Source organism: Aedes aegypti, chromosome 3 (assembly GCF_002204515.2).
Source record: "Aedes aegypti strain LVP_AGWG chromosome 3, AaegL5.0 Primary Assembly, whole genome shotgun sequence".
NCBI lineage: Eukaryota > Metazoa > Arthropoda > Insecta > Diptera > Culicidae > Aedes > Aedes aegypti.
In genome coordinates, this window is record NC_035109.1 from 135,389,141 (window position 1) to 135,404,676 (window position 15,536).

A 15,536-nucleotide genomic window follows, 5' to 3' on the forward strand; every position below is an offset into this window, starting at 1 on the left:
GCTGAAGGTGTCTGGATTCGATTCCCGGTCGGTCCAGGATGGAAATTTCCTTGACTTCCCTGGGCATAGAATATTACCGTACCTGCCATACGATATACGAATGCGAAAATGACAACTTTGGCAAAGAAAGCTCTCAGTTAACAACTGTGGAAGTGCTCATAAGAACACAAAGCTGAGAAGCCGGCTCTGTCCCAGTGAGGACGTAATGCCAAGAAGAAGAACCTTTGTGGAGATGCAGAGGTAAACACGGTCTCCAATTAGCAAAGGTTACACACTAACATTCCTTCCCCCAATCCAACCTGACTGCAAGGACGTGGCCGGCGCCGTTATTGACCCAGTATAAATAGAGGCACTGAATTATGCACAATGAAGAAGATTTTGGCCGATCCCAGCCGAACTTCCAGTTGTTTTTTTGTGCATCTTCACTGATTTCGGTCAAGCACGGAATAGCAATCATTGATATGTGTAGTCAGTCTAGGCTAAGCTTAGATATATTTCTATGATTTTTCAACTGTACTAATGTGACAACTCATTATGTTTTGTAAAAGTTGATAAAAAACTCCAAGTCAAATTGTCCCATATCGATATGTAACCGCAAACAGTGGAACACAAAAATGAACAGTGTGATGGTCATCTTTATATTTTTATCTGGAAGATATCGAATGATAAGCAACTTGTGAAAGTTTTAATGACATTCAAACAAATTCAGTTGCCATTTTCGCAGAGTAGACTCTAACCACTGGACTAAGGAAGGCCCCATACCATCTAATGTATGATAATAGAAATACTTACCCTTGGATATAACTACGAAAAAGGATGTCATCGTTTACAAAATAAGAATATTCAAATTGTAGCATTTTGTGAATGGTTTTATAAGATTAATCACTTTTGAAATCTTTTTCAAACAACATTTTGTCAGTTGCAATGTTACCTAAATTTGCGATTTTGTTTCTGCTCAACCAATGTACAAAACGTTTCTAATGATTATGCGTCAAACGACAAACAGAAGCACAAACGATCTTTTCAGCAGATATTCTATTTATGCATGCATGTGATAATGAGTCTTAACAAAAAACGGTTCATAAAGCATGGTAAACGGCAAACTTCTTAGAGAATCTCTAGCTTAGCTCGCTTGGCAAATCGGCGAACGCTTACCGAGGATGGATCTAAATGCAGAAACAATGAAGAGCTGCACCTGGTCAAGATCGCTCCCGCATCTGAAAAGCCACCGATTTTTGTTTGTCTATATTCCATTATTTTACCTAACACTTACGATTAATACAAAGTCCTCCTAACAATTACTCACTAGGCTGGTACTTTGAAAAAACAAATTTTCCATGACTTATTAGAGCTACACCTTACATGATTACTGCTGACAACGCCCAAAGGTTTCACTTGTTTCTGCCCAATCTTACTTCTAAACGATTTTTTTTTCTTTGGAAGGTGATAAAAATATGTGACGTAGCGTTGATTAGCCGAGGCAAAAATAACAATGTTTAGTCAAAAAAATAATAAAATAGAAAACACAACATTTTAGTGATAGGATAATCCGATGGAAAGGCATCCTTGACTAACTTATGATTTCGTCATTTAGTATTCTAGTAGTTTCGTAGTTTTTTTTTCGAAATTTAACCAGACGTAGTGTTATAGTGATCAATATTAATAGTAGAAACAATGCGATTTTCTCCGACATTTCATGATAAGTTAAGCTAAGTGACGAAATCAAAAGTTTCCGTATGTTGTACAGATGGTAATTATGTATTTCGTTACTACTGTTCATCTGAACATAAATATCTATGTATTAACCTTGGAAGGTAAATAAGTTATGCTATATCTTAAGGAAGGACGATGGAATATGGAGTGTTTTTAAAATGGTTGTTTAACGTTCAACGTTCGTCTTCTATTGTCTCTGAAAAGCAAGCCAAATATTGATTTTCATATTCATATACGATGATGGATTTAGTTTTATGTATGATTTAAAAAAAAGTAAACTGTGAATGAAGCTCGTAAGCGTGCCATTAGTTTCGAATGGATTTTGAAGAGTATTTCATGTGAAGAAGTGCTTACCTTTCTCACAGATCCCAGATAATTCTTCAGATTGAAAATAAACTTTCCTATGCGTATGTAACGAAAACTAACATCCGAGATCGGGAATGTTGTTGTGTAATAAAAGCAAAAGTCGTTAACGTGGTAGTTTGGTTTGAATGGTCTAGGACACTTTTATCAAGTCTTTGCCTCGATATTCGACGATTTTCCCGCTTTCCGACTTTTTAGTCCAGTTTTTTGTTTCGTTATTCTCTATCTAAAGAGATTACCTCGATTAAGCTTTAGCCGTGAACTATGCCCACGGAGATAATACCGAATAAAATAGTTCCCATTTTCGGTTTCATTGCTGCCCTCCTAGTTAGCTCTCTTTTCCTCTAAATTAATAAATATATATTCATAGCAAAAGACGGTTCTAAAATATTTCTCCAGTGATTTATTCTAGACATTTGCAGCAGCAGTTCAAATTCTCGCTTCACGCTTATTTCACAAACTCATCATTTTTGATCATCAACAGATTGTATTTTCACCTCATTAAATAAATTGGATACACTTTCATCAACCAGAGATCTGCACCATTGAACAGCAAATACTCGTCCCTTCTTGTACCTATTAAACTTATTACGATTCTAGAGTTTATATGGTATTTGCCAGTGTAAAACCTATAGATGCAGTTTTGGTAGCTGCAGTGTTCATTAGCAGTTGTTGTGGTAGGGGATGCTTGCTAGTGTACAACTGCTTACTTTTTCGGTGACGACGGGTTCGAGGCGGGTTTCTTGCTCGGCGAAGGCCGCGGTTGCTTTTTCGGGGTACCATTTGCCACGATGGGACGGGCATTCTCTGAACTATCGGAAAGCTCATCACTGGAACTCGAGCGTACGTCACCTTCCATCTGCAATAAAAAGATTGAAATAGATAGAGTGTAAGTAAAATAAGTAACATGCTTCAAGATTCTCATTATAGTTAGCGAATAATGTTCCTTCGTAGTACCATAATCTGGATGAACAAGGAATAATAGAAAACAAACAGAGTACCAGGTTCAAAGCTCTGTAAAGAGTGCCAATATCAAAGAGGAAGCCCTTCTGTATGATTTTGGTAGATCCTATCGCGCCCAGTTTATTTAAGTAGATATTACATCTACCCTAAACAATTTGATGAAAGAGTACGACCTACGACTGATTGATTTTCTCGCCTTCAAGAATATGGTCGTTCGTAGCATTTATTTTCAGCACAGCCTTCCGTATAGGTACACCTGGAGATCACCACGACAGACTGAATCACAAATTGACTACATTTTGATCGATGGACGGCACTTCTCCGATGTAATCTTCGTCTGAACTTATCGCGGCACTGACATTGACTATGTGATTGTGAAACTACGTCCAAAACTACACTGAAATAAATCAGTAAGGCTATTTTATCGGAAATTTTATATAGTATTAATCTGTCGATCGACATGTTTGTTTCAAGTTGTATCCCATACGCTCCATATGCTAAACAGGTCGAGTGTAACTGCAACCTTATGTATTTTACAAAGATTCGTATTCGAAGAATTTATATGCAAGTCAAATGTACAGTATAGGAAGAGATACAAGGATTGCATATAACCTTCACTATATTGCCCAGGTTGCACATCACATATGCGCGAGTGTCATGTAGGTAGTACCATTTTCATGTCAAAGCGGTAGAGCAAAAAGTGCTTAGTACAAATCCACACGTTTTCAGGACAGAATTTTGATTTTTTGGTAAGTATGCCAGTTTTCACAATGTTTTTCTCTCTAATAATATTTCTTTTCCATAGAATTTGTAATCTAACCGGAAATGACCAGATACAAAGGTGCGCTGGGTAATCCTTTGACCGACATTGTTTTCAAACCAAATCGGTATCCGATTCTCAAAGATGTTCTATGTCGGCATTTCATTTCGTAAGTAAACAAATTTTATTTTTAGCTCTTGTTATCACATAATAATTTAAATAATTTTGTCGTAGAAACTTCAACCACAATGAAATTGACAAGATGCCAAGATGCGCTGGAGAAACTTTCAACTCTCAAGTTTTGAGTGGCGGATCGATTTCCTGCAACTATTTATATAGTCCTTAAATTTGTATGTACATTTAATCTGAAGCATGAAAATATGAGCAAATTTAAATTTAATAAATTTAATAATTTCAAAAAAACATGGTCTGAGTATGTTCTTATCGTATTCATAGAATCCTAATTTAAATTACATGTGAAGCAAAATCAAACGAATTAGAACTTCATATAAAAAGAACTATTTTTGATTACTAATATTTATGACGAAAGCATATATATTCTCCATCCCACATCCACTAGTTGAAATTATATTCATCGCATATAATCATAACATGCTTAACCAAACAACATGTTATATGCATCGACGGTTTTCTTGTACGATAAGACCTATATGAAATTCCAATAGTGCAAGATTATATGCCTACCATATAACATCTACGATAGAGGTTGGCTCAGTGTATCCGTCGTCTACAATTATGCTTATTCTGCGCGGCGTGTGAGGTGAGACGAGTCGAATGAGGAGACAATTGTCGACTTGCTCCCATTTGATTAACGATAAAACCTAGCGCGATTGACACAACCGAGCGTCGCCACCGCATACGCGCAGCATCTCGAGACAGTTGCCTCTTGAGGATTACTGGAGTTCCTTGACACTTCAGTCGTCGCGCTGTTTTATTCTGTACAACAGTGGTGAAAAAACCTCGCTTTTCGTACACAGCATCAGCGCGGTGGTTCTGACGGTGGCAGACCGCGCGACGACTAAAGGGTTAAAACAGCCGTCAAAGACGCAGTCGAGATCATAATCGAGTCCGTGGAAATGACATGTAACGATTGGTTCGACGAGGAATATAGGAATTGGAGACGAATGCAACGCGGACTGCAATGCTGTAACAAGAGACACGACAAAACATAAAATAAAACCAAAAACCAGTTAAATTAAGTATCCCGGGACAAAAAAAGCCGCCTGGAAGAAACGGAATGTCAAGAAAGCAGCTGCATCGTTCACTAGAAGAGCCAAAGTTCCACGAGAAGCTGAATGCATTCCGAAAATGCTTCGTGTCGCGAGCCGAAATCTGTAGCGATAACGAAGACTTTTGACAGGCGAACGTGAAGTGATCGAAAGGTGGAAATAGCACTATCGCAAACACCTAAACGGTACGGAGGATATAGGCAAGAGGGTTACGGCCGCCGTTAGTATGGCAGATGAAGGAAATCAATCTGTCCCCATATTGAGGAAAGTTAAGGATGCCATCCACCAACTCAAGAACAACAAGGCGGCTGGTGGTAAGAATGGTATTGGAGCTGAACTCATCAAAATGAGCCTGAAAAATTTCACCGCCTGTGTGCACCAGCTGGTTGTCAGAATCTGGGAGACGGAAGAGCTACCGGAAAGGTGAAAGTAAGGTATTATATGCCCTATCTACAAAAAAGACGACAAACTGGAATGAGACAACTATCGAGCGATCACTATCCTAAATGCCGCCTACAAAGTAATACCCTATATTATTTTCCGTCGTCTATCACCAATAGCAAATGAGTTTGTTGTAAGTTACCAGGCTGGACCAAATCTTCACTTTACGGCAAATCCTCCAGAAATGTCGTGAATATAGAGGTCTCAACGTATGACCTGTTCATAGATTTTGAAGCGACTGCAAAGAGCTATGGTAAAACATGGACGAATACAACTTACCCGAGAAGCTCCCAATACTAATAAGATGAACAATGAACGGAGTGCAAAAATGTATAGAGATTTTTATGTTCAACATCGCGCTAGAAGGTGTCATGCGGCGAACCGAGTTCAACAAACGAGGTATGATTTTAACAAGATCCAGCTAATTTGTTTTCTTCGCGGACGATATGGATATTGTCGGCAGAAAATTTGAAACGGTAGCATATATGTAAACAACTAAGTACATGCTGATAGGCGGAACCAAGCGCGACAGAGCCTAGGAAGCAACGGTCCGTTAGACGACTATCAAGCCTTTTAGGGCCACCAATTTTTAATCAAGTGGCGTCGATCTTTGATTTACACCTGCCACAAAAAATGCTTCACCGAAAATTTTCTTTTGCAGGCCGGAGGAACTGAAGACATATTTTAAGTTTGAAATGTTTTACAAATTTGACCTTTTTATATTCAAAGTTTCGTCATGTTTGTTTTGTTATATACCATGTATTTTTGTTTTTATTTTTAACTAGTGGTCCTGGCAAACTTTGTCTTGCTATCAAGTAAGGCTGTTGAAAATCACTCTGATACATCCCGTACAAAATGACAAACGTTCACTATCATTTTTTCGAATTTCCCCGTTGAATATCCTGTGTTCTTTTATATACGTACACAAACACGTCGGAACACTTTAGGAACATAAGTATAGAAGAATTTTCATCATCCATTCGTGACATACAAACACCATTCCATTTTTATTTATATAGAAGATAGATATCATCGGTACAATAGATAGTCTGTTGATGTAAACTCAAAATAAATAAATAAAGCTCTGAAGTAGTGATACTATAGATTTCATAGATTGTGATACTTTCGAGGTTGTTGATGAGTTCGTCTACCTCGGATCCTTATTAGTGTCCGACAACAACGTTAGTCGTGGAATACGGAAAAGGGGCTCCAGGAGAACTGCGGTCGAAAAAGATTCGCCCCCGCATCATATGTACACTACCCGTCATAAATTCGGACTCACTAAAATAAGTATTGCAACACCCAGTTGAATATTGAATCACCCTCTAAAAAGTTTAGCATCACCTCAAAACAGGTAAATTTACATTGCTCGAGATCCTTATGATTTGCAAACAACCGATCTTCAGCAAAGTTGTTAAGCTGATCAAGGACATCTGGAAGGCAAACAGTTTGGTTCGCAATTTTTCCGCTAGGTGGCGCTAGTGAGCACGTAAAATTGAACATATTAAGCAAGTTATATCTTGCGATCCACATGAGATAGATTTAGCGTCAAAATTACCCTTGTGAGCATACAAAATAAGTATCTATCGTATTATCTAGATAAGAAAGAAAGTTCGATTCTTCGACAAAGTTGTTTTGAAAGTCAAAGACATCCTAAAGCAAACAACTTAGTTCTGTCGCTAGGTGGCGCTAATAAACGAGTGAAATTTAGCATTTTTAGCAAGTCCTTCTTGTGATACACGGGAGATTGAAATCTCGAGTCTTCGGTATAGTTGTTCAGAGTGTCAAAGGGTACCGGAAAGCGGACTTTTTAATTCGGTTGGTGCCAGCAAATAAAATTAAGGATTTCCAGCGAGTCATATCCAGTGCCGTAGCGTGCGGTTGGCCAGGTTGGCACCCGCCAAGGGCGCCAGCATCTAGGGGCGCCAAAATGCGTGACGTACTTGACGAAATTCAACAAGTTTCTTTTTAATGAGTGCATTTCCCACGTCACTGTTTCACCAAAAATCTTCGATATTAAGATATACAGTTGAAACTAATATTTGTCAAATTTTCATACATACCAAGCCATAATTTCAACAAAGAATTTTGGTCAGTCTTTCCACATTATCCAATGTGTGATTCTGACAAAATTTCAGGCGGGCTATGATTCGGTCCAACAGATTCTTCGTTATCACGAGAATTCAGGCTGAATTTTCATAGAATCGAATTAAAAATTCTGATAAAATTATAAGTTTAATTCTCACAGAATCCCGAGCTGGTTTATCAATGAAATGCAAAAATGGCAACTTCGGCTAGGCACTGAACTGAGAAGTAGGCTCTGTCCCGATATGATAGAAAGAAGAAGGAGATTATTGAGGACTAGTGGTCCCGGCAAACTTCGTCTTGCCATCAAGTAGGCTGTTGGAAGATGTCAATGATACCTCCCATACAAAATGGCATATTAGTACTCTCCCGTTTTACCAAATTTCCCGAAAACTTCTCTAAACTTTTTCGTCGCACGAACACGTCGGAACCCTTCAAGAAAGCAACAGTGAAAGAATTGTGTAAATTGGTTGTCCCGTTCTCAAGCCATTTCGTGACATACAAACACCACTCCATTTTTATTTATATAGATTTTCTTGAAATATAATTTAAAATCTGCAGTTGTTATAACATATCGCTTTTTGATCAACAAAATAAATTATATTGAAGGAGTAAACTGAAAATTCATTTAGAAAAAATCGGCAAAGTCTACAAGCATTTCTTAGTTTTGTTTAATACATCCGGGTAGATCCTGCAGATTGTTTTCTGGCCATATGAAAGGAAATATATTGAAAAATTTGGTAACTTCGTGGCTACCAATCAGCTCTCTTGAAAATAACATTTGAAACATGGTCTACGCTTTTTAACAGAATTCAAAAAATACTAATCAAAGCCTAGTTCAAAGCAGACATTCGAATTTTTAATACGCAGTTTGCGGATTTTTAAGAACATCTTTTAAATAAGTCACTCTATGATTTTGGAAAGAATCTTTATTATAATGCATTTTTAGTGAAATGAAAAACTTGATCATGAAATAAAGGGCGCTTAAATAGTGGTTCGCCAAGGGCGCCAGGAGGCCACGCTACGGCTCTGGTCATATCTTCTGATTAGGAAAAGATAGAAAATTGAAGTCTTGAATATCCAATGATTAAAACCCGAATCACTAGGTAATGAAGTAAATCAGGACTGAACCACTGGAATATGAAGTGAATTAGACCTGAAACTCTTGATTCACCTCATATCTGACATGATTTGTTTGAAGTTAAGTAGACCAATTCAGAATCTCTTGAAAATAAAGTGAATCAGTCTTAACTTATTTTAACATGAAGTGAATCAGACCTGAGTCATTAGAAAATGTAGTGAATCAGTCCTAAATTGCTTAGAAGACATGAATCACTGGAAAAAAAAACAGTTGAGCAAAAATGAATTACCTAAACTCGAATTGCATCAGACCTGAATTACTGAATATGAAGTAATTACGACCTGAATCAAGTGACTATAAATTAATTCAGACCTATAAAGTGAATCAGATCTGATGCACTTGAATACGCAATGAATCCGACACAAATCACTTGGATATGGAGCGAATCTAACATGCATCACTTGACTATGAAGTGAATCACTTGAATATGAAGTGAATCTGACCAGAATCACTTAACTATTTAGTATGACAGACCTGAAACTATTGATTCACCATAATCAGTCTCGGTTATGAAGAGATTTCAATCTAAATCATTCGAAAATATACACTCTCATTCTTGTTTACGGCGTATCCAACTTTCGATCGAATCCTATTCTACGGCCCACTTAATTTTGCTGGCGAAAAAGAGAATGCAAAACGGTTTTCGATCGAAAGAGCATTCGAACGTAAACAAGAATAGGGGTGATAATCAAAAGCATCAGACCTGAGTCACTTGAACAAATATTAAAACATAGCTTAATTACTTGGAAATTAAGTAATTCAAACCAAAATCACATTTTCATGAAGTAAATCAGTACTGAATACCTTAAGTATGAAACAAATAAGATCCGTATAACTAAAAAATGAATTACATCAAACTTCAAACACATGAATATGAAGTAAATCAGACATGAATCTTTTGAAAATGGATGAATCAGACCTAAATCACTTAAAGATGAATGAATCAGTTAGGTTGATACAAATATTAATTTTCTTTTATGTTTCGAAAATCCGGAAATTTTGAAAGGGAGAAAAAAAAGATTCATAATTTTTTTGACATCAGTTAGGTTTTTTCAATTTTTAAAGTAAAAAACAAGTAAAATAATGATCCAGATGACGATTAAAAAAGTTTAACAACTATCATTAACAATAAAAATTCGAAAAAAATCCTTTTTTTTTCATTTTTATTTTTTTGTTCCTTATTTATTTTTATCCCCCCCCCCTCGTACCTTCCAAATGGTCTTGTATCAGCCTAAATGTAAAAAAAATCAGTACTTTGCCGATCACTGTCAGCCTACGTAATTGATATGTGATATTTAAAACAACATTCAACAGTTGATAAAATAACTTCAGAAATCAAAATACACACTCTATGGGCGAAATTGATCACCATATAACAAAGCATATATAAAAGTACAAAATTATCCTATCCTTTGAATTTCAATCCTTTGAATCTGAATAAGGCGTCAAATTTCTGCAACTAATAAATTGAACCATTAAATTACTAAAAAAATGAAAATCGGAATAATACACGTTCAAGTCGACAAATTTCTTTGAAATAAGCACTTTTTTCGAGAATAAACGGTTTATGATAAAAAACAAATATTCTTAGTGTGTATATTTTCAATGACATATTGAAATAATCATTATAATGTTACGGATCACGGTACCAACTGTTTAGAATCACATCGCAAATTCAGATTGAGGTGATTCCTTATATTCAAAATATTTTCAACGTGTTTTGAAACATAGTTGAGATTTAAACAAAACAAACTAAAATCCACATAACGGAATAGGATTTAGTTGACTCAACGTTATTCAAATAAATTGAAAATAACTCAAAAACATTGTGGGTCTGAAAAATTGTATATCATTCTATTATTGGAAATCTAATTGATTTATAAATATGTCTGTCATGTGTAGTAGACTTGTCCCATTATTGTTCATCTTTGAAAAATATACATCCTTCTTAAAAGCTTATTGAACTCTCTTTATGTCAGATCATTACGGTATCCAACATTATTGTGATATATTTCAAAATAAGGTACCGCGGGGCAAGTGAGTAAATGGATTAAATGAAAATAATTGGTATATTTAACTGAATATGTGAATTAAAGTTTTAAAGTCATGCGTAACCCTTTGAGGCCATTGAGAACATAACGATAGGTAAGAGATTTCTGAGATTTTCCAGTCATTATTGCATAATAGAGAGAAAGATTGTTAACCGGTTAACTATCATTCCGTAACAAGTTGGCGGTGTGCAATCTTATTTTAATATTTTTAGCGGAATAAAGTTGCGGAAAAAAATTTTCTGTACCACTTCTAAGTTGTCCCCTCTGACATTTTTAAACTGCAATAAAAACGTTTTAGGATGAATTTAATATAGACCTAAAAATAACTAAATTGAAACATCGTCAATTTCCTAATCACGTGGGGCAAGTGAAAAGTTTCTCATTAGAGATTGAATTTGTGTTTTCTCTTTAGGTAGCTATAAGTATACAAGGTTCGCAATTATCATAGAACAACAGAACGTGCTGATAGTTGAAGAAACACTGTACTTAAAGCGTTAAAAGCTATTACAATCTTACAGATTTCAGTAAGTTGATCGAAAGTATTTATCATTTTTTTACCCGTCACGCGGGTAGATCACCTTTACGAGGTGCGTTACGGGGTAAGATCTACCATATTGTACACTTGTTGTATCTGTTCTTGTGAATACTTATAAGTTACGGTCGGAAGAGTATAAGAGAGTAACAAGTCACTAAGACCCATCTATTTGTCCTAGATGATGAGGAAGTCGAAGTGGAAAAATGACTCAATCAGCAACTGAGGTTGGTTTCAACTCATGAGACAATTTCTTTCCGAGTTCAAAAGTTTATCATTCGATATCTAGGAGGGAAATGATTCCGAATCGGTGGAGTAGCAGAACTCTTAAAATCTAAAATAAGCTTTCTGTTTCAAGGAATCTAAATGTCTCATGCGATGAAACCTGTTCAAAGTTTCAAAAAACGACTTTGAATCTTATTATAAGTAGAAGCAATAATTTGATACGCTAGAGTACCGATGCATGGTCAAAATCAGTATCATTCAACCAGCTTAGTGGCCGAACCTGATTAAGGGGCGCGCTTTTGAGAGTTTAATGGTGACAAACTGTTTTCTCCAAAAGGTATAAATAGCGGTATCTTTTTCTAAAGAGGCTCTATGCAAAATAATAAAGAATGATATTTGTATAAAAAACGACTACTTCATTATTTCTCAATAGTAATGGAGTAGAACGACATGCACTAAACAAAGGACACGGGTATACCACAAAAGATCAAAGAAAACTGGTCGCAGTGGTTCATCCCGAACAGAAACAGATTTATCATTTGATGACTCTGCCCGGTATTAACTCGAAATTGTCAGAAATGTCGAATGTGATAAATATGCAACAAAAGCGTTATAACCATTTGGTTGATTTGTTGGGGTTAATAGGTAACTAGTGCTGTTATTAGTGGGGTTAATTCCAAATGTAAATTGAAAAGTGGATTTTTCAGATTTTTTTCAATGTGTACCAACAACATGTATAAGGTATGGAAATCAAAACGATCTTTACTTGATATATTTGTCACAGCTTTGAATTTTGTAGTACGATGACAACATGATTCTGTATGATCCACAAATCTCCTGTATTTCATTTTCCTTAAAAACTAAAAATCATCTTCACTGATATTCCTAATTTCTTACTACAAGTTCGTCATACATAATAAAAAGAGCATAAGATAAAATAACGAATTCAAAGACACCAAAAAGTACAGGTATATCTTGACGTAGCATAAGTCAAATACAATATTCCAGCGGATGAACTAAACAAAAACTGGATTAATATAATGAATGCTATTGTTAAACAGAGAGTAAATTCATCTTTCCATTGTAGTACAAAAATTACAGCAATTAGCAATGATTTTGAAGGAATTTTGTCAAGCTTGTATATGTTACACATATCCGAGATACCTCTGATCATTTTCATCCCGATACAGGTGAACCATACTGTTCAAAACTTATAGTATTATGTCTGTAACAGTGTCTTCACGACAAGAGTTGCTGTTGAGCGAACATTTAGCATACCTTCTCAAAAACCCAAACAGTATGTCGCTACGTATATTTATCTTACAACCATAGTAACTCACCTGCCCCGACCTAATTGCCTTCACGGCGATCTGAATGATTAGATACGTCCAGCCAATGTGTAACACGAGCAGCAGAATCAGCAGCGTGTTGAAGATGTAGTAAGCGGGGAACATGGGCAATATGCTGGGCGCTTCCACCGATGAACTGTAGATGATCCGCGGGTAGAGCACCAGCCGGGTGATGATCCACACCACCGTGAAAACGGCAAAGATGGTATCGCACACCTTCTGGTACTGCGCATATTTCGTAATCTTGGCAGCCTGCAATTAGACACAATGGTAAATGGGCGTGCGTGGATAGATTATGGGTTCGGCGGCGCGATACTCACCTCCAAGAAGATATCAGCGCAATCGTGCACCAGAAGCACCAGCGAACCCACCCGATGCAGGTTGCACACCCAACTTAGCGCTATCAGTACAATGGTGATCATATGGTGCACAAACATCTGCCAAAAGTCCTTACGCTTGACATCGACAAACTGCGAAGCGGTCAGTGACCAGTAGAAGGCCATCGAGATCATGTAATACCACCAGATGTCGTTGGTGACCGATTGGTGTGGGTAACCGTACCAGCAGTTCTTGATGTCCCACAGCCACGGTTTGTCCCACATGACGATGCATCCGAAGATGAAGCTGTACGTGTAGTAGATGCATCGCCACGAGTTTTCGCAGAACTTCACCAGCGTGGTTGGCTTATCCTGGGCTCTCCGCCGACGCCACCACCGTTCGATCTGTCGTTCGCTCAAGTCGGTTTGCTTGGTGAGCTTAACAATCTGCAAACAAATAGTCACAAGACGATAATCGGTTACTCTTCGTTCGTTAGCCTGGCAAGACAATGATAAGCAGAAGGTGTAAATATTTGATTTCCTTTTTTTTACGTAAAGAGTGTCTGCATGTCGGAATGGGGGACGCGTTTCATCGACATTTACTGCATTTGTAGCGGACGCGTGGAGAATATCAATGATCGGATACGATTCCGGTAAAAGCGTTTTGGAAAGGTTTTACGCTGAATTGACGACAGCACATTATCAGACATTAGGGATGGTAGCGACGTAGTGTCTTGAAAATTTGAACTTTAGAGACCTCTTGCCTGGGGAAAGATTCCAACCAAGAGAACAAAATGAAACCTAACAGGAAACCGGAGATAAGAGTATGATTCCTCATAGAATCAGACCAGAAATTTCTATGTCAGAATATGTCTAAGATTTTGTTTTGCCAATTCCTCGTGACAATACGACAAGCATTACTGTATGCCCCATGGTTTCCTCTAGGAAATTTTATCAGTAAGTATTACAGGTATTTGTCCAATAAGGTTTGAATTTAACTTAGAGAATTTCTTCAGGAGTTCATTTAGTGATGATTAAGAATTCCTCTAAGAATTTTCCTAAGTAATTCCTGCAATATTTTCTCTAAGAAATGTGTCCAAGAATTTTCCTAATGAATTCCTTCAAGTATTTTGTTTTAGTTACCTCAACCTGGATTTTTAATCCTTTTTCCCCATGGCAGCCCCAGATCTCCCCCATCGATTTCCGACGAACTTGAGACAAACGAATCAGATGAATACTATGCAAAATTTAGTAGAATAAGGGTGCCCACCAAGTTTTGTCCCGATTTTCCCGGTATATTTTCCAAAATTTTCCCGGTTTTTAATTGTGCTAAAGTGACAGATTCTATCTTTGCACGTTCGATTCACTTTGGCAGGGGTTTGTTTTAAATTCTGTTCAAACCATATGTACCTATAATACCCCTTGATGTGATTATAAAACGAACCAAAAATTCAAATTTTCAATTTAACAAATCTAGAGAACCTGACAACCGTCCGCGTCGAAAATTTGATCTATTGATTGCTGGAAATGATATATCGATCATATTTTCAGCTCAGAGCCAAACAGCGCTCTCTAGACTAGTGCTAGTGCTCTTAATAATTTGAGGTTTGGCTTCGTTTTATAATCATCTTAAGGGCATCTCACTGTCGAGTTTCAGACAATTTGACCGATCGAAGTCCAGTGTTGTCAAATCTCAATTTCCCGCCAGAGGAAACTCATTAGAGATCTGCTTCGAAAATCTCATGCTTAAGTTTTGTGTGCAAAATCACATTCAAGCCGTCGAAAATGATTCAGTTATAAAGTCCGCCAAAAACTCTTGAATACAGAATATTTTTGTTTACGCTAGAAAAGATTACTGAAATTCTACCACATTAAGGTGATTATTGAACGAAGTCACACTTCAAATTTTTAACCCTCTAATACCCAACCCCGCCTTTAGACGGGGTACACTTTGGAATTTTGTGTATTTTTTCGTAACTCGGAAATCAAAATGGTTTTATTTTTGGCTTATACCTTGACTCGTAACAGGTATATTAGAAAAGTTTTTTATGACTTTCGAAACTTTTTTGTATTTTTAGAAATTGTTTGAAAAATTACATTCTTATATAACCTACAAATGCCTGGAGTTCATTTAACGTGTAATATAAAAAATCATACCTTTTATATTTTTCTACGATCAACCTATCACAAAAGAAGAGCCTGGTGGTATTAATATAATTCCAAACCTGTTTTTCCGTTAACTACCGTGAACGTACCATATTTGACGCGGGTCCAAACTTGACGCATTTTCTAATTTATTTTATTATAAATTAATTCTAGTTCAGAATAGCATTCGGAAATTCATTC

The 15,536-nt window shown here is 36.7% G+C and overlaps 1 protein-coding gene across 1 annotated transcript in view; it reads right to left on the reverse strand.

The window, feature by feature from the left end:
- Nucleotides 1-851: 851 nt before the first annotated feature.
- LOC5571461 (ceramide synthase 6) overlaps nt 852-15,536 on the reverse strand; it is a 53,857-nt gene continuing 39,172 nt past the window's right edge. The window contains exons 3-5 of the mRNA XM_001659661.2: nt 13,194-13,637; nt 12,865-13,125; nt 852-2,935 (exon numbers count right to left, since the gene is read on the reverse strand). Coding sequence (XP_001659711.1) covers nt 2,783-2,935; nt 12,865-13,125; nt 13,194-13,637 — 858 coding nt within the window. The 3' untranslated portion in view covers nt 852-2,782. The remainder of the gene's footprint in view (nt 2,936-12,864; nt 13,126-13,193; nt 13,638-15,536) is intronic.